The following is a 19,819-nucleotide window of genomic DNA, read 5'->3' on the forward strand; positions in this document are numbered from 1 at the left end:
TTCTCATGTGAGCATTACTTTACTTTCTTTAATTCTTTGCTTATTATAATTTAATTGGTCTCGATTGAAATTTTTACAAGATTTAATGAATGTTAAAATTTAAGTAACAATTAAAATTTGTACACCAAGTGTTTGTTATAATGCCATGGCATCAAGAAAATTTGTACACCAAGTGTTGATGCAATTTTCTGTTATGCCTGCGGATTCAACTTGCTAAGATTTTGGTTATGCCTTCAGGTTCAAGCATTGTTGCTGATTATGTGAGCTGTTGAGATTTTAGTATTGAATATGGCTGCTTTAGATTCAATTTGAGCAAATGTAATTGTTTCCTTTTCTGTCACTATATTCTTACAAGGACTTTTTTGATAGAATAAAATTATGTCAGTAACATGGTCTGTGACAAAAATTATTCTGTCAAAAAAGCCCAATTTTGTAGTGATTCCAAATAACGGTTTAGTTTCTTTCCTCCTCGTTTTGTCAATAATTGATTCTATTCCTGGTTAAAACAAGTTCTTTACTTCTCTAAAAATGTGCATAATTTCCCCAATTATAGAAGTGTCAAGATATTTTTGCCTTTCTTTTTTTTTAAGGACTAATAATAATTTATTGTTTGGTTATAAGTACTAGAAATCAAACATGAGAAAATAATTGAGTGCTTTTTTTTTGTTAACTAAAAAAATACGTATTTTTTGTATTTGATATTTAATAGAAAGTTGAAAGTAAAATAAAATCCAGTTGTAATATAAGTTCACTTCATTCATAAAATTAAACGTATAGAATAAAATTTATATATGTTACTTATACAAATACATATTACTATTCAAAATAATAAAAATTCGCATTGGAAACAATTTTGAAAAAAATAAATAAAAGTTTTTAATGGAGAAAGGAATTGCGGAGGGAAAGTTTGATAAAAGATGCACACTAACTAGTTTTGGAATTATGTATACCGTCAGTCATTTTATTAAAAAATAAATAAATAATAATTTGATCAGCCACCAGAAGGGGTGGGTAAAAAGTTGATTAATCAAAAATCGAACCGAACCGTTCGATTCGGTTTGGTTTTTTTGTGGTTTTTTTACACCCAAAAAACCGAATAAGTAATATAGTAATAATAGTAAAACCAGTCGGTTCGGTTTTTGATTTTTTTAAAAACAACCGAAAAATCGAACCGATTATCAAATAAACCGAATAACAACCGGAATCCCTAAAGTGAGTAAAGTCTAAACACTCTAAACTAAATCGTGACCACTTCTTCTGAGTTCTGATCATCAACCTAAATCGTGACCACTTCTGAGTTCTGATCTTCAGCTGAAACCGAAATCGTGACCTTCAGCCGTTGAAATCTCGTCCCCGTTGCTCGTCGCCGCCGCTGCTCGGCTGCCCGTCGCTGCTGCCCGTCGCTGCTGCTCGTCGCCGAGTCTCCGCCGCTGTTACCACGTGCTGCAGCCGCTGTCATCTGCTGCTGCTGCCACTGTCACCAACAACTCTCAGCAGAACAAGGTTTTATGAATTTAAAAAGCTATAGCTAAAATATTTTGTTATCATTGGGGCCATATAAATTCGTGAGAATCCCAGAAATTGCATTGAATTTTTACTGAATCTGATAAGCCCGGCATATCTTAATCCCAGCTATTTTGGCTATAGCGTACCATTCATTCATTGGCTCCAAGGGCCCGTCAATAGGGCGTTTTCGGGAATCGGCTGCGGGGCGAATTTGGGGTAAATGCAAGAGGATAAAAAAAAGCTATAGCCAAAATAGCCAAGAGGATCCCAAGGGCCCCGTCAATAAGAATTTGCAGACTTGCATAAATAAATTATGTATGATGCTATAAATGATGCCCATTAGCCAGACTTGCATTCTCAGCAATTCTTCTCCATTTCTTAATCCTTTTATCCATATGCTTTGTTAATGCACAATACTGTTGAATAAACTTTGTATTCCTTTTATCAGTTTGTTCGAGATTAAAATTGGAGGTAATAAAATGTTGTTTTGATTTCACTTGAGATGTTGTATTTAGCTTGAAACATTGACTTCATGAAACTAATTGTGACACTTGATTTTCTGGTCGAATTTATGATTATAATTGGTGAGGATGATTTGAATTTAATTGCATGCCATCAGCCAGGCCAGTGTTGGAATGTCATAATATTTTTTATTTTGTAATCCCCAAGATTTTTTATTTGTTGCTGCTGTTGTGTTGATTTGTTGCTGTAGAATGGAAAACTATGATGAGGAGGAAGTGCAAGAGGTGGAGGTGGAGGTTGATGATGGGAAAAAAAAGAAAAATACTTTGAGACATATTTTGATTTTTTGTTTGTGGTAGATTTATTAATTTAAGGTTTTAAATCTAAAAAAGCCCAAAATAGGCTCAATAGGCCCATAATCGAAATAATCGAACCGAACCGAATCGAATTATTTCAATTAATCGAGTATTTGATTATTTCGGTAATTTGATTAATTGCGATTATGATTAATTAATGAAGAAGAGTAGAGAGCAAACGAGAAGGAAAGCGTATACAAATTATAATTACTAACCAGAGTTATTAGCACCATTAGATATATATCCCTGCTGAATCCCCTCCTCTGTTCACCATTCGTTTCTAAAATGGATTAAAAAATAACTACTAATTAATTTTAATTAAAATAGAGTGAGCACACAATGCATGCAGGAGATCTAGAAAGAAATTACCCGTGGCGGTGGCCGTGGGTGATTGTTTAATTTACGGCAATAAACAATTGACAAGGAAGAAAGACGCGGCATGATTCTAATCTCTCCATTTATTGCAGTCCTGAAATCCCACTCTTCCAGTTCTTCCAGTTCTTCCAGTTCTTCCAGTCCTCTCCTGTCTCCTTTCTGCAGCGTTCTTCTAAAATAGGACATCCATCCCAAATCTTCAATTTCTGGAGCGTTGTCTTCTGAAGAAGGTGATCGGGCAGCGCTTTTAATTTATGGCAAAATTCAATAGTCAAGGAAGAAAGACGTGGCATGATTATGATTTCTCCCTTTATTGCCGTCTCGATATCCCACTCTTCCAGTTCTTCCATATAATCAAATGTCAGCTGTGTCAATTTGGGAAAGGCAATAACTGAGGAGCCATCCGTATCACTTTCTACTCCCAGAAATTCATTACCCACTCTTTTCACACTTTCCATTCGCCAAATAACAAGAGATTCAAGGGATGGCAATTTTCCCAAAGGAGGCAAATGCTCACAATTTCTGCACCCACAGAGACGTAAAACCCTCAAATTGGTTAGTGACATGATCCAATTTTTGGGAACAACATTCCTCCTGCCTCTGTAATCACCTATCACTAATTTCTTTAAATTAGGAGGTGGTCCCAAGGCTTCAAGAAGCCGTTCATCTTCATCCTCCTCATTCTCCCTCCTCCCAGCTTGTTCTTCATCCCCATCTCTTAAACGATCAAAATGAAGTTCCAACTCAACGAGATTTTTCTTTTTCTCAAGTTCAGCCCTTCGAGCCTCACCCGCATCTGACACATCACCCAGCCCATGTATACTACATTGTCGAAGGAGGTTAAGCTTTTTAAGAGACCCAAGGCTACATGCTCTGTCATACCCTCCGCCCACAACAAACTTCGACACCCTCCGAAGCCTGATTAATTCCCCAATCCCTACCGGCAGGTACCTTAAAGATTCAGTCCCCTCATTGTCTAAATACATCAGCTTTCTTAACTTCCCAATCCCTCGAGGTAATTCTCTAAGATTTTCACAATCATCAACGTTTAAGCGTTCTAAATTATATAACTCACACAACGTCTCGGGTAATTTTTCTATCTCCCTTTGACTGTACAAATTAAGGTATTTCAAATGTAGCAATTTTTCTATATTTGTTGGAATTTCCTTGATGTCATTCACACTTGACCACCTCTCACTCCCCTCTAATTTTAATACCCTTAAACAAGTTAATTTATCAAATAATTGAGGTAGGACTTCACTAGACCATGAATATTCATCACTTTTAACTAAGAAGCTACGCAATCCTCGCAATCTTTTAACATTATCCCAAATATTGGAGATCGGAACCGAAGCCCCCCTACGTAGAGTTAACAGTAAATGAAGGATTTTTTTCTCCCCGAAAGAGCTAATAGCTAACTCTTCACCACTATGAATTTCTACTGTTAAACATTCATTACTACATAAATATTGGGCAAAGTCATGCACGATATCGTGCATTTTGCAATTAGAGATTTCACCATCATCATATTTCTTAAAATCTTGAAAGAATGAACGACTAGCTAAGATGTTGAAATACTCTTCACCAATATCCTCCATCTCTTTGGCTCCTTTCTCACTAAGATAACCTTGTGCCATCCATAGTTCAATTAACTTATGCTTCCGTATTTTATAGTCTTTCGGAAAGACGGCACAATATGAGAAACAACGCTTTACCTTGGAGGGTAATTCTTTGTAACTCAACAATAGAGGGGCCAAAAGGCCTTTCTCAATTGCTTCTAGTTCCCATATCTCACTCTCTAAGATATTTTGCCATTCTTTTTCAGTGTTTTTAGACCGCAAGAGACTAGCAATTGTCTTTGCAGCTAAAGGTAAGCCCTTGCACTTTTTTACAATTTCTCTACCAATTTTTTCTAAATTTTCACGTTTTCCTATGGTCTTACCAGAAATTGCCAACGACTGAAACACCGACCAGCATTCCATTTCAGACAACACATTGACAGAGATAAAATGAGCTGATCCCATAATACGGGCAACTGTTTCTTTACGTGTGGTAATTAAAATTTTACTTCCATGGAAACCACTCTTTAAACAGTTGTAGAATGGTTCCCATTTAGAGTAATCTTCGTTCCACACGTCGTCTAAGACAAGAAGAAATTTCTTCCCTTCAACATGTTCTTCAAAATATTGCGTGAGAGATTGAAAGTCACCAAAGTTAGAGGCAGAACCTGTTAGAGCCTCAATGATTGCTCTGGCGATTCTGAACACATCAAACGGGTCTGACACACAGACCCATATTCTTTTCTCAAAATGATTTTTAACATCATCGTTGTTGTAGGCTAATTGAGCAAGAGTAGTTTTGCCTATGCCCCCCATCCCAACAAGTGAGATGACACAGGGGCCTTTCTGCTCTTCACTACTCTCACATAACAGCCTATTAACCAGATCGTTCTTCTGTGTTTCTCTACCAAATATCTCTGACTCATCAATTGAGGAGATACTTGGTACTCGTTGATCCGCTCTCTCATTACTGTTAATAACATTCACAGCAAAACCAAACTCGGCTTTTTGTTTGGCGATATCATCAAGAGTTTCATTGATGTCTTTCATCTTGAGAGCAATGCGACGACGTAAAAAAATTGGTTTGCAGCCAAAGCAAGAGGCAGCAGGAAAGAAGGAACATACCTTCTTCTTAGGAACGAGAGCATCATTCTCATGATCATCCACTCCATCGATCTGCAGTTTGAGCCTTGCAGTGTTCCACTCACCCAACACATCTTCCATGTCGTAACATGCGTCTCTGAGTCTGACTGTTTCCTCCTTTATTTGCCTTTTTTCAGCACCATTGAGCACAGTTTGAATGGTTCGGAGTTTGCGGGTCAGCTTCTCCGCTTCCTTTCCGACGCCCGTTACCAGCCTCACTTGTTCCTTTGCCTCATCGACAGCCATTGAAGTCAGCTTCTCCAAGATAGGGGAAAGGATCCCATCAACCATGGTGAAAAAGAAAAAAGAGAGAGAAGAAATTGATGGTGAATTGTTGCAAAAGTAAGTAATGCTGAAAGAAATGAAGGAGATGATAATGTGGTGAAAATGTTGCCGTATTCTTTCAATTCTTATAGTACTGCAAGCAAAATTATTATTATGGCCCTTGTGAAAGAAGCTGTTGTTATTATTATTACTATGCTTTTTTTTTTTTTAACAGCAAAGAGTGAATACCATCAAAGTTATAATAATTCATGGACCCATGCATCCTCCGTTTTTCTAATTATTCCGCGTAGAAGGCTAAAGTTTAACGTGTGATTCTCAAATTCTTTGTCAAGTGATCTGAACGTATTAATGAACAGCGCTTACTTTTCTTTTTGAAGGAGCACAATAACAACTTGAAGATTCCTGGAAATTGCCTACAGCACAAATATTTTTCATTTGAACAAAAACCATCAATAATTTTCGAACTTAGAAGATATTTATTTTTTTTCCCACAACCCACCAAAAACTTTATCATTTAGTGTAACTTTGTAATTTTCTTAGATGATACTTAAAACAGCTAATATTTTCTAATTATTGTTTTAAAAATCTAAATAATTGCATGCCCAATTAACCGATCAGTAGTCTCAGTTCGACATATTTATTTAAAAAAAAAAGAAATACACGGTTGTTTGATGACTCTGGAATAGAACATCAGGAAATGAAGAGAAAAAGTAACATACTTTATGACGATCATTGCCGATGACATAACAGATGTAAGTATTTATTGCCAATTAATTGACATTCTTATCAAGTAATTGTTTTAGACTCGAATTCAAAAGCTCTGCTCTGCCCTTTGGTAATTCCCCTGTTCAAAAAATAATATTGTTTTAAAAATCTCAATAACAACATGCCCAACAAATCAGTTTGACATGACATATTTAAAAAAAAAAACGATCGAGCAACACCATAATTTTTGTTATAAAGACTTTGTTGTAATTGAAATATTATTGGGAAATTAATGAAGAGTAGAGAGCAATGAGAAAGCTTAATTAAGCTAAACAATTTGATTATTAACTCTCTAGTCTCTCTTGCACCATTCCAGTAATCCTCTAATCGATCACACAATCTATGCATAATCTATTCATTTAATTAATCAATTTGAATATATATATATTAGAGTGACGCTATTGGCACCCCTCTATATCTCTTATAAAACTCCACTTGTTTTGTATTTACAAATTTATCCTTTATATTTTAAACTATATTAAAAATAAAACTTATCTAATTAAACTAACCTGCGTTGTTTTCTTAGTCTTTTTCTCCATTCTAAAACACTTTAAAATCTACAAAAATTGAGAAAACAATGAATTCTCATAGAAATAAGAATTTGATCTAAATATAAACTAAGTTTTTGTAGGAAATAATATTCAGTGAAATTTATTTACCTAGGCCGAGTTTTTCTTTTAGATATACATATACTTGTCTTTATATACATACTCAAGTTATTACCTACTAAGAAAAATAAAGATAGATGGAGATTAAAATCAGAAAATCATGAATGCTATAGTCAAGAAGAAATTGAAAGTGTTTGAAATGGGAGAGGAGAGAGAGAGCGACCTGATAGAAGTTTTTTTTTTTAAGTCCTATGCAGTAGTTTATTAAGAAAGTACAGGAAATGAGGTTATTTTAGAAATTAAAAAGAATATATATAGAAAAGAGATTTGAAGAGAATGTTAGAGGTGCGCCAATAATCTAACTCTATTTATTAAAGTCAAACTTTTAGTAATTTTGTTTGCTTTCCAGAGTATGATATCTTTAGCATGTGGCTTTGGACACAGTTGTTATAAACTTGGTCAATTTAACAAATATAACGTAACATATGATATTATTAAAATATTCAATTATTCTCTTGGAAAGAAGTAAATTCACTCAAATTTAAAAAAGGTTGGTAAAGATAAAAAATATTTTATATTTTATTACCTAATAATATCAGAATCTTAAGATGCAATTGGCATTGTTTTTGTTTTGGTGTTCTTTGGTTTTTTAACGATGAAGCAATCTAAAATTTGTTTGGATAACTTGTTTTTAAATTGTATTTAATTCTAATAGAGAATGATTTGTTCTAATTTTTCAACAGAAGAAAAGCGGAGAATAGAAAAATGATGTTTTTTTTAATTTTTATTCTCCAAATGAATCCCACAATCCTACTTGCACAATAAGAAAATAAAAAACCTATTTACTTTACAATACAATTTTTCTTATTTGTTTAGTCGTTTGAATTTTTTTCTATGATGGTAATGTATTATTTTAGTATTTTTTAAAGAACTTTGATATTCTCTAAAAATATATATTTTACCTCATGTTTATAAAATAAAAAATTCACAATAACAAAAAAATACAAAATGGTTAAAAAAATATAGTTTGTTAAAAATTTTCCATTATGATACTTTTTTCACCCTCATTCAATGTCTTCACTTTTTCAAACAAAAAATCAACAATATTTTATTTTTTCATATTTAAACACTATTAGAAACAATCAACTAAACATATTTTTATTTTCACTTGAAAATTAATTACTTCTAATTTATAAAATAAAAATAAAAATATCATGTGAAAAACAATACCGAGCACACTCTTAATATTTAAGCTTTAACCTAAATTATAATATTACGTGTCATTTATTTATTAAATAATAAAATAAAATTTATAGATATTAAAAAATGAAAATGGAAAGTCAAAATTGTAATGCTCGAAAAAGACAAAACCTTTTTTTCTTTTTTCTTTTTCACGGCATACAAATATGTCACAGGTAATGGAATTTATACCCCACAAAGAGAATTTTCTTCCACAAATGATATGAGAATGTCGGGTGAAATATGTGAATGGGACACTGCCTTACGATTGCAGCATGTGAACACTTCAATTTCTTTTTGACAAAGCATAATGATAACTTACATGTACTGCAATATTGCATGAAGTGATGAAGATTCCAGCATGTGAACACTTCAATTTCTTTTTGTCTCGAAGTGAATAGTCAAATACTTTTCTTTTGGACAAAACCCACCCACCAAAAAATTTTTTTCATTTAGTGCAACTTTAATTTGTAGTTTTCTTAGAACCGCCAATATCTTCTAATTATTGTTATAAAAAATCCCAGTTGCGGGCCCAATTAACAAATCAGTAACCTCAGTTAGACATATTAAAAAAAAAAATCACACAGTGGTTTGATGACTTTGTAATTGATATACATCAGGATATGAAGAGAAAAAGGAACACCCTTATGACCATCATTGCAGAAAATATAACATATGAGCTGTTAAGGGGTTTGGAAGCTGTAGGCACGTAGCTGGTAAAATTTGACACAACTCAATTACCCGATAAGAACACAATACGAATAAATGGGTATGGGTTGTCGAATTTAACACGATTATTAAATAGATTGGGTCCGGATCGACACAATTTTTTTTCGTGTCGGGTTAGGGTTAAAGTTTTTGACCCATTTAACCGATCAATGACCCGACTATATTTTTTATTTTAAAATAATTTGTAGGTTTTTATTATCAAAACTCAAATATTAAAGACGATTCTCTTTTTTATTTTTATTTTTTGAAAAGATGAATAAAAACACAATATTTTATTTATAAAATTTTATGTACATTTAGAGGTTCAATAATGTAAATGTGTAAAATATTAGTGCACAAGTATATTTTATAATATCGATGTATGATATTATTTACATATATAATTAAAATTTCAATAGTGTAAATGTGTAATATTTTGGTAGATATGTACATTTTATAATATCGATAAATTTTATATGTATTTATGTATGTATGACAGTGTGTAAATATTTGATATAAATTTTGATTAATATATAGATCTTAAGTGGGTTATTGGGTAACCCGATTATTTTTTTGTGTCGGATTTGAGTTGACCTAAATTTAACACGACACGAACACGACCCGATAACCTGTTTTGCCAGCTCTAGCTGTAGCCTTTAGTTGGCTTAGGGAGATATAGTTTGTAATTATGGTTTAAAAGTTACTAAGGAGATTTTAATTTATTCCATGTACAATAGTTTAATGAAAAATTTATCACAATTTTATTATTTTTGTTAAAATTATTACTTAAACGTAATGTCCATCGAATGTTATCAATTCTTATTTTAATAATTATATCTATTTAATTTCACAACTTTGTAGCTTAAAAATACCAGCAATAAAATTCAAAACGAAGGCTAAATCTAGAAGGTGCAAATGCTGCCGAAATTCTCAAACGTTGGATGGTAGCTTAATTTGGTTGTGATTATTTGATTATCTTATGCTGATCTAATATAATGAGCTATTATATAAATATAAGACAGCATTTGGCAGGAATCGAACAGCTGCTACTTACTACATTGTAATGGGATTCAATTAATTATGGATGCATGAGATTAAGGGTCTATTTTGTAGTCAGATATTGTTTTTAGTTATAACTGTTGAATGATAAAAACAGTAACTACTAAAAAAAAAGGAATAATGGGAATTGGGTAAACTTTCATTTGTAAGTATTATGAGTAATTAATAATTTTTATTTTCAAAAGTAGAAGTATACATTTTTTGACATGCCTTGAAAATCTGTATGTAACATTATATCTAAATAACTGATCAAGTATATATCAAGTAATCCAAAAATGGGCTGGGACTGATGGTAATTGCAGACGTTTTGAGAATGAGTGATACTCTGGGCACCCCTCTAGAAACCTCTTAAAACTCCTTTTCTTTATTTATTCCACTAAAATACTAAAATAATATAAATTATTACCTCCATTAATAACATAAATAGCCTTAAATAAAATAACTTATGGGACCGTAGTATTTCAGTTCTTTCTTATTGTTCAAACACAATAATTCAATTCAGTGTCCCACTGTTCAAATCCATTATTGAAAGACTATTTTCTTGGGATTGTGGAATTTATTCAATTCTAGCAATTGAGTCCGATCTTCTCCCGTCATTGAATTCAATTGTCAAAGTGCAGCAAATCTGATTATAAAGGAAGAAGACAGCAGAAAGGAAATAGGATGGATCATTAACGAGATCGGGATTTTTTTTTCCCCATTCTCACTAACTTGCTTTGGTTAAAAAGACTTTTAGTTTTTCAATTTATGATTTTTATTCCTAATTATTTTCAGCAGATAAACAGGTCATTCAAATTGTTTGTCTGGTAGGCTTGTAAGGGTAGCAGTTCGAACCCTCCCATAAAAGTATTGTGGGGGATCAATTTCTTTCTCAATTATATAAAATAATTGAGTGAAGATAATTTTTTCTTTTTCAAGATGTGACTGAAGTAGATATCACTCTTTCAAATATATGTAATTCGATAGATGTTCCTCTCTTAAATATTTGAAAGAGTAAAATTTGGGCATCAATAGTCTCATGTAGTTCCAAAAAAAAAAACAAAAATTGTTTGCCTAGTATGCCCTTGGTTCTTCTTAGCATAATTCCGTTGATGACTGAACATAGGCCATAGACTTTGTTCCATATTTGATCTGGAAAAGGAATCATAAATTTTTCGTTTCTTTTTGGGTTAAAAAGAAAAAAAATAAATATGTTTAAATTCAAAAGAGAAAAAAAAAGGAAAGAAAAAAGAGGTTTTATTTATTTTTTACTTTTTTAATTAGTAGAAGTGTTAGAAACATATAAGTTGTTAAACAACATATAACACATGACGTGTGGGGTGTCAATAGTTTTTCAAAAATATTGCTTTAAAAATCTCAGTAGTTGAACATGCCCAATTGATCAGTCTCAAAGTTTGACGTATTACAAAAACGATCAACCGTACAATAGTTCGATGATTATGCATAATTGTTCCTTTTTGGCACCATTCCTGAGTCCTTGTCCCCTCATCAGTTTCATCTCAGGACTAATGCTTGAAGTAATGAGATATCTAATCTGTAAATTCCAAGCTCCTGATAGTTACATAATACTAGTTCTACTTCTTAGTGAGATTCTAGTTCTCATTTTGAGATTACCAATAATACAAGAGCAGGCAAAATAGACAGACGTCAGGTGAAGATCAAATCTTTTCAATACTTGCAATTGGTTTTTTACTTGCGGAAGAAGCCAAATTAAGCTGAAGAACCGATATTGAAAGAATAAAATGTAAAAATTTAAAGAAAAATTTTTACTTTGTCGCGTGGAAAATTAATTACTATCTTGTTCTGAATCAGGTACTATCTGTGAATGATATCACTCTGCATTTCTAACTGTCTAATACTAATTCTTTGATCCAACATTTGAGATGTTGAAGGGAACCCAAGAACTTCAAGCATTAGAAGCAACTATGTCTAATTAAACTGCGAATAAAATCAATCAAACAATACGGAACGGATCAGCAACAGTAAAAACACACACAATTCCTGCTCTGCCCTGACCCCTCACGAACGTAGTTCCTCTGCTAAAAAATATTGCTTTGAAAATCTCACTAGCATATGCATGCCCTGCAAACCAGTGGTTTGATGACTTTGTAATTGAACATTAGAATATGAAGTATAGAGAACAATGGGAAAACGTAATTAACTAACCAATCTGATTCCTCTGATCGCTTTCATCCAAGGACTGTCATCTGTCTTCCCATCTTTCATTCTGCAAGACACTTCACTGAGCAAAAGAATATGTTTTTCTTGAAAAGTTTTCTGAAAATGGAAAGTTTCTTCCAAGGCAGAAATCAGAGAAAGCAACACATATGTGCCCATCACAGCAGAGGGTGTCCTAGACAAGTATTTTGCAGCAAACTTATCATAGTTGTTGATGCCAAAATCTAGATAAGTTGGTCAGATCTCAGATCCCTGCATCATCATTAAATTTGTTTGGTGGGAAGCTGATGATTAGTTAGCACCATGAGCAGATAATCCATGAGCAGAGAACCCATGAGCAGACGATCGATGAGCAGATAACCCATGAGCAGATGATCCATGAGCAGATAACCCATGAGCAGACAATCCATGAGCAGACGATCCATGAGCAGATAACCCATGAGCAGACGATCCATGAGCAGACAACCCATGAGCAGACAATCCATGAGCAGATAACCCATGAGCAGACGATCCATGAGCAGAGAACCCATGAGCAGATAATCCATGAGTAGAGAACCCATGAGCAGACAATCTGTGAGCCTGTGAACACAACCAACAGTCAGGAGGTGCCGGAAGTTTTTCCGGTGAGAACCCTCCGACGCTCAAGTCAGCGATTCGGGTCTTACTTGGAAAAACCCATACCACAATTCATGTGGCTTAACTATGATTGCTTGAAACAAAAAGCTTTTAAGTAAATTTAAAGGAAAAGAATTTGAAATAATCAATCTTAAAGAAATCACAGGCGAGAGAGAAATTTCTCAGTGGTAGAGAGAGAAAAATGTCCAATGGGTTCAGTTGCTTAGAGAGAGAGAGAGAGAGCTCAAAGACCCCCTTTCCTTTCCCTTCCTAGGGTTTTTATAGGAAACTATAGCGGTTTTCATCCACTCTCCTAGAATTATTAAGAAAACTATTAATTTTCAGCCCACTAAGAATATGGTCCCTAATATTTCGGAGAAAATGTTTTGACTGAATCGTGCTTTCTGGTAATTTCCTGGTCGAGGTGACCAATAACATCCTGGTCGAGGTGATGTGCTCGAGGTCACCACATATTATTCTGGTCGAGGTGATGTGCTCGAGGTCACCACATATTATTCTAGTCGAGGTGACCAATAATATCCTGGTCGAGGTGATCTGCTCGAGGTCACCACATATTATTCTGATCGAGGTGACCAATAATATCCTGGTCGAGGTGATGTGCTCGAGGTCACCACATATTATTCTGGTCGAGGTGACCAATAATATCCTGGTCGAGGTGATCTGCTCAACCATTTGCTCGCTTTTACTCTGGAGGAGAGCATGATAATGTATGAGCAAACACCTTTATCTTGGTCACCCTATTTCATTCCCTAAACAATAGTTATCAAGCATCTAGTAATTTCTAATTTAAAAAGTAAGTAAATTAGATATCTAGCTAATCCATAAATGCAAGATATTAAAACTCTTCACAATGACATAAAACTTTTTGTACTTCTTAAGTAGATTCCAGTTCTTCTTGTTCTGAGATTACCAAAAGCATTATAGCAGACGAAACCAAGCCAGCCCAGTTTCCAGTATGGAGCCACCGTTTAGTGCTTCGCTTCCCAATCAGTAAAGGCAACAGCCCTATGCTATGCTAGCCTTTCTGTCTGAGTTGGCCCATTTACACCCTTATGAACACAATGCCTTTTTGGTCATCCATCAGACAAGGTTGAAAAAGGAACTAAAACTGAACAGTAGAACAGATTACCTGGAGGTGATGGTATATGCAGCCGTTTGAGGCCTCCTAAAAGACTTCTCCTGATCCCTTGAAAGTTATGAATTAAGACGTTAGGTCTGCTCTTGCTCCCTTTCTGTAAACTTTCATTTAAAATTGGTCAATTTCAGTAAGCAACACAAACCTAGCATAATTGTTAATATTAATCCAAGGCATCTATATTTGTACACATTTTAGTAACATGATGTTACCAATATTCACACCTTTAGCATTCAGAACTCGCTCTAGAACAATTACTGTGGCCGGTCGTCCTATTGCAGACGATAAATTTGATCTTTGAAGCGGCCTTCCTTTTACCAACCTAGCTCCGAATAAAATTTTCGACATGCCTTAAAAATCTGTAATATTTTATCCAAATAATGATCAAGTATATATCAAGTATTCAAAAATGGGCCGAGTGTAAAAAAATTATGTGACGTTAAATTCAATGGGTCCGTACAAATTTAGTACCCACTAACACTTATCTTGTTCTTATTACTCCACAGAATGATCAAGGCTAACATTCAATGACACAATCGCATAAACTTGTGCTTGTGGCTGCAAAATGTTTATATGGTTAAACTAACATAAATTTTGTATTACATCCCCAAAAAATATGTTTCAGTTTAACATATCAAAAAAGAGAAAAAAAAATCACGGAGTGCTGTGCTGACATTGTAATTTAATATCAAGAAATGAAGAGAAAATGTAACACACTTATGACCATCAAAGCAGATGATGTAGTAGATGAATATTTTGCAGCAAGCTTAACATACTTATCAAGTGATTAGTAAATTGTGTTTTAAAAAGTAATTTTTGAAGTCATTAGATATCTTATCTGTAAATTCAAACTACTGAGTCCTAATAATTACATAACACTTGTTCCACTTCTTAGTGAGATTCTAGTTCTTCCCAGATTACCAATAATAAAAGAGCAGACGAAAGAGACGTGAGGAGAAGGTTTCATTCACAACCTTGTCATTACTTGGTTTTTAACTTGCAGAAGAAGCCAAAGCTGAAGAACTGAAATTAAAAAAAATAAAAAGAAAAAATTTAAAAGTAAAATGATTAATGAGCTAGAATTAGTGTTGGCCGAAATCCATCTCTATGTTTTCACACAGTGGGAATTGTCGGGTTGAAAATTAATTGCTTTCGTGTTCTTAATCAGATACTATCTGTGAATAATATAACTCAATACCTCACTTCATGCAAGCTTTGATATATTATTCCTTCCTGCTATATATCCACTGCTAATTGTTTTATCAAAAAGTTGGTGTGCTGAAGTGAACCCAATAACTTCTAGCTAGAAGCAACAATGTCCAATTAAACCGCTAATGCAATCAATCAAACAGCAAGGAAAGGATCAACAACACAAAAAGCACACGCAGGGCATATATAAAGAACACCACCTGTCTCCTCACAATAACCCTCTAGAATACAAGCACAAATGAAAATAAGCCAATTCCTGCTCTGCACTGCCCTCATGTACGTAATTCCTCTGCTAAGAAATATCGCCTAAAAATATCGGTAGCATATGCATGCATGACCAGCAAATCAGTTAGACATATGAAATTATCAACCACACAGGAAATCAGCAAATCAGTGGTTTCATGAATTTGTAATTGAACATCAGAACATGAAGAGTACAGAGCAATGGGAAAAACTAATTAACTAACCAAAGAATTTTAAATCCAAATAATATAATTAACGTGTGAAAGCAAGGTTGAAGCCCACCTTAGAAGTTTCTGTCTATAAAGGCCAATAAATCTCCTGCTATCTGCTTGCTTAGATCTTCATGTATTTCCATACACCTTTTACTCTACTCTGTTGTTCAACCTTCCTTGGTTTTATGTATCTATTTTATGTGTATTGAGAAGGCTAGTTACTAGGTGTCAACTCTTCTCTTTAAAAGATAAAGTTTTGAGAAATGGAAAGACAGACACCCACGGCCAACTACCAAATCCAAGGCAAAATTGGTCTTCCCGATTGAGTAAGTGAGCCCTGAAAATTCATCACCCAGCTTAAAATCCAAATGAATGTAGTCTTGTGATTGGTGTAATTGGTTTTAAAGAAACGAGCATGAATCGCCACTCAAAGCCAGTAAATAGAGTCGAAGAAGATGCTAATGTACCACAGCTAACATAAACATAATTTGATCAGCCGAATGACTACCAAATGAAAAATCAACATAAACTTAACATAACCGTTAGGGTTTAATCCAAGCCATACATATCGGTAGACATGTTAGCAAAATGATGTTACCAATCTTTAACACCTTTAGCATTCAAACCTTGCTCAAGGACAACTGCTGTGGTCCGGTGCTGCAGGCCAAAAATTTGATCTTTGAAGCAACCTCACTCACCTACCTAGCTCCAAAATTTTTTTTTGAAATGCCTTGAAAACCTGTAACATTATATCCGAATAATTATCACATAACTTGTGCTTGTAACGTAATGCGATTGCAGTGCATTCGTTAAGTGTACACTTATCTGGCCATTTCGTCGGAACAAATTCTTTTGCTTCTCTCAAAATGTGCATAATAAATAGTAATATGAACAAATACCTATTCATGAGTGTTAAGATATTTTTGCATATCTTTTTTTTTTAAGGACTAAAAGTGATAAATGGAGAATGGAATTGAGCAGGGAAAGTTTGGTAGAAGATGCACACACTAGTTGTGGAATTATACCGTTAGTCATTTTATTAAAAAAAATAAAATAAAAATAAAAACCTCGTTGAATGATTATTTGCTAGGATTAGAAAAATTTATGTGATAAGCAAAACGAGATGAAACCACAATCTCGTTTATAAATATTAATGTACCTCAATTTTGTTGTGCGCGGAATGCGGAATCAAGCGCACCAAATAATTACTGAAAAATAAAGGACACAAGAATTTACGTGGTTCGGTAATTAAACCTACATCCACGGAGGCAAGAAAGAATAATTGTTTATTAAACAATTAATAGAATACAATATTTGAGTAACGAATCTCACTTCCCAGAAACCCAAATATACCCAGTACTCTCACACTCTGCAGGAAAGATAAATTCCCCAGACACACTTCTCTCAATTCTCTCAAAAGCTTAGAAACTTATAAGCTTAACAATTTTGGGATGATTTCAAATGAACAATTTCCCTTCTATTTATAGGAACCGTAGCTCACCTACCACTTCCAATTTGGCTACAACTTGCCGAATTGATAAATTGAATTTAGAATGGAAAATCAATTTGGTGGGCAACAAAATCAACAAGTTTGAAAAATCAATTGGCTTCTAGAAAAATATCACATTTTTCCTCCATACAACTTCAACAAAATCGTCCCACCAACCATGTCTTTTGAAATTTGCATGCCATTCTTTGACTTTTCAACAATTCTCCACCTCGGCGAAAATTTTCAAAATCTGAGCCGACTACCAACTAACCCTCATCCCCAAAGTGATCCTTCAATAAGAATCCAGAATGGCTGTGTCGATTCGACTGCCTACGTACCCAAAATTTGGGATCAAGCCAACCGTAGTTCAAACTTCCCGAAGGACATATCTTAACACAATCGAAGGATTTGAATTAGTTTCAAGCAATGTTGAAACTTAACTCCAGAAACTACCTTCGTCAACATATCTGATGGATTATCTTTGGTATCGATCTTCTTCAATAACACATCACCACCTTCGATAATCTCCCTCACATAATGATATTTCACATCTATGTGCTTCGTCCGAGCGTGATATGTTTGATTCTTCGCAAGAAATATCGCACTTTGATTATCACAAAAGACCGCAATGTTCTCCTGGATTACTCCCAAATCACCTAACAAGCCTTTCAACCAGATAGCTTCTTTTACAGCTTCAGTGGCTGCCATATACTCTGCTTCCGTAGTAGACAAAGCAATTGTCGATTGTAGAATCGACCTCCAGCTAATCTGACCTCCACCCAATGTGAATACGTAGCCCGTTGTTGATCTTCGCTTGTCAAGGTCTCCAGCGAAATCAGAATCACAATACCCAACACATTGTTGACCACAATCCTTCTTGAACAATAACCCAACATCAACTGTCCCATACAGATATCGGAGAATCCACTTTACCGCAAGCCATTGATTTTTACCCGGATTGTGCATGTATCTACTAACCATGCTCACTGCTTGAGATATATCGGGCCTTGTGCATACCATAGCATACATAAGACTACCCACAGCACTAGCATATGGAACACGAGCCATGTAATCGCGCTCCTCTTGAGATCTAGGACATGAAGAAGAGCTTAATTTGAAATGAGGAGCTAGAGGTGTACATACCGGTTTTGTTTTGTCATCCATACCGAATCTTTCTAGCACTTTCTTCAAATAAGACTTTTGAGTCAACCATACGCTTCCATTCTTCTTGTCTCTACGAATCTCCATCCCAAGTATTCTCTGTGCATCACCCAAGTCTTTCATCTCGAACTCAGAAGCCAGCTGCTTCTTTAATCTTTCGATCTCATCTCTATTCTTCGAAGCTATAAGCATATCGTCGACATAGAGTAACAAATAGATGAAAGCTCCATCTGATAGTCTTCTAAAGTAAACACAATGATCGTGTTCACTTCTGGTGAATTTCTGCCCTTGTATAAATTGATCAAATCTTTTGTACCACTGCCTTGGCGATTGCTTCAGTCCGTACAAAGATTTAATCAACCTACATACATGATTCTCATTTCCAGCAACTTTGAAACCACAAGGCTGAATCATATAGATTTCCTCCTCCAAATCTCCATGTAAGAACGCCGTCTTAACATCCAACTGAGCCAACTCTAACTCATATTCTGCAACTAAGGCAAGTAGGATACGAATGGAAGTATGTTTTACAACTGGAGAGAAAACTTCATTGTAGTCAATACCTTCCTTTTGAGCAAAACCTTTTGCCACGAGCCTTGCCTTGTATCGAGGAGTTGTTTGATTCGGAGATCCTTGCTTTTTGGTGTAGACCCATTTATTGCCAATAGCCCTTTTCCCCTTTGGTAACTTTACAAGTTCCCAAGTCTGGTTTTGATGGAGAGATTTCATCTCTTCCTCCATGGCTAGCTTCCACTGATCACTTTCATTGCTGCGTAATGCTTCACCGAAAGTATTGGGGATGTCATCATCAATAACTGGAAGTGCATAGGCTACCACCATATCTTTAGTAAGCCATCCGGGTTTCATTATCTCTCTTCTTGGCCTCCTTATTGCTATAAAATCATCATCATCTACATCATCAATTGTTTCTTCATTTTGTGGGACATCAGAAGAAACAACCTCTTCTTCAACTTTAGGTGTCACCTCCATAGTTGAACCATTCTTTGATGTAGAACTAACTGGTACATATGGAGTTGCATCAAACTCCACCCGCTGCAATACCTTTGTGGTCTTGTTCTCCACCTGCTGAGAACTTGAAGCTTTTATCATTGAAGCTTCATCAAATGTGACATCTCTGCTACACACAAACTTTTTGTCTTCGAGATCCCAAAGCTTGAAGCCCTTTACTCCACCTTTGAATCCCACAAAGATAGATTTTCTAGCACGAGGATCCAGTTTACCATCTTTGACATGATAATAAGCTGGACACCCGAATACACGAAGGGAATCATAGTCTTGTGCATGCTTTCCAGACCACATTTCCATAGGAGTTTTACCTCCAATTGCAGCAGAAGGCAACCGATTTACCAAGTGACTTGCGTAGCTCACAGTTTCAGCCCAAAACTTTTTATCTAAACCAGCATTAGATAACATACATCGTACCTTCTCCAGTAAAGTACGATTCATACGCTCAGCCACACCGTTCTGTTG

General features: G+C 34.7%; 1 protein-coding gene and 1 long non-coding RNA gene across 2 annotated transcripts; one reads left to right on the forward strand and one right to left on the reverse strand.

Moving 5' to 3' along the window:
* Positions 1–934: 934 nt before the first annotated feature.
* LOC127902138 (putative disease resistance protein RGA3) lies at positions 935–5,908 on the reverse strand. Its single transcript, XM_052440824.1, has 3 exons — positions 2,694–5,908; positions 2,540–2,604; positions 935–1,474 (listed from the first exon to the last, which is right to left on the reverse strand). The coding sequence occupies exon 1, from the start codon at positions 5,690–5,692 to the stop codon at positions 2,783–2,785; it is 2,910 nt and encodes a 969-aa protein (XP_052296784.1). The 5' UTR covers positions 5,693–5,908; the 3' UTR covers positions 935–1,474; positions 2,540–2,604; positions 2,694–2,782.
* Positions 1,364–2,002, forward strand: LOC127902162 (uncharacterized). The gene is made up of 2 exons (XR_008054695.1): positions 1,364–1,503; positions 1,648–2,002. It is a non-coding gene; the product is annotated as an uncharacterized LOC127902162 (long non-coding RNA).
* Positions 5,909–19,819: the final 13,911 nt, after the last annotated feature.

Source organism: Citrus sinensis, chromosome 5 (genome assembly GCF_022201045.2).
Source record: "Citrus sinensis cultivar Valencia sweet orange chromosome 5, DVS_A1.0, whole genome shotgun sequence".
In the NCBI taxonomy this organism is placed as follows: domain Eukaryota; kingdom Viridiplantae; phylum Streptophyta; class Magnoliopsida; order Sapindales; family Rutaceae; genus Citrus; species Citrus sinensis.

Excerpts from the sequence above, each read along its gene's own strand:
- LOC127902138 (XM_052440824.1), bottom strand. The coding sequence starts at position 5,692 with ATGGTTGATGGGATCCTTTCCCCTATCTTGGAGAAGCTGACTTCAATG.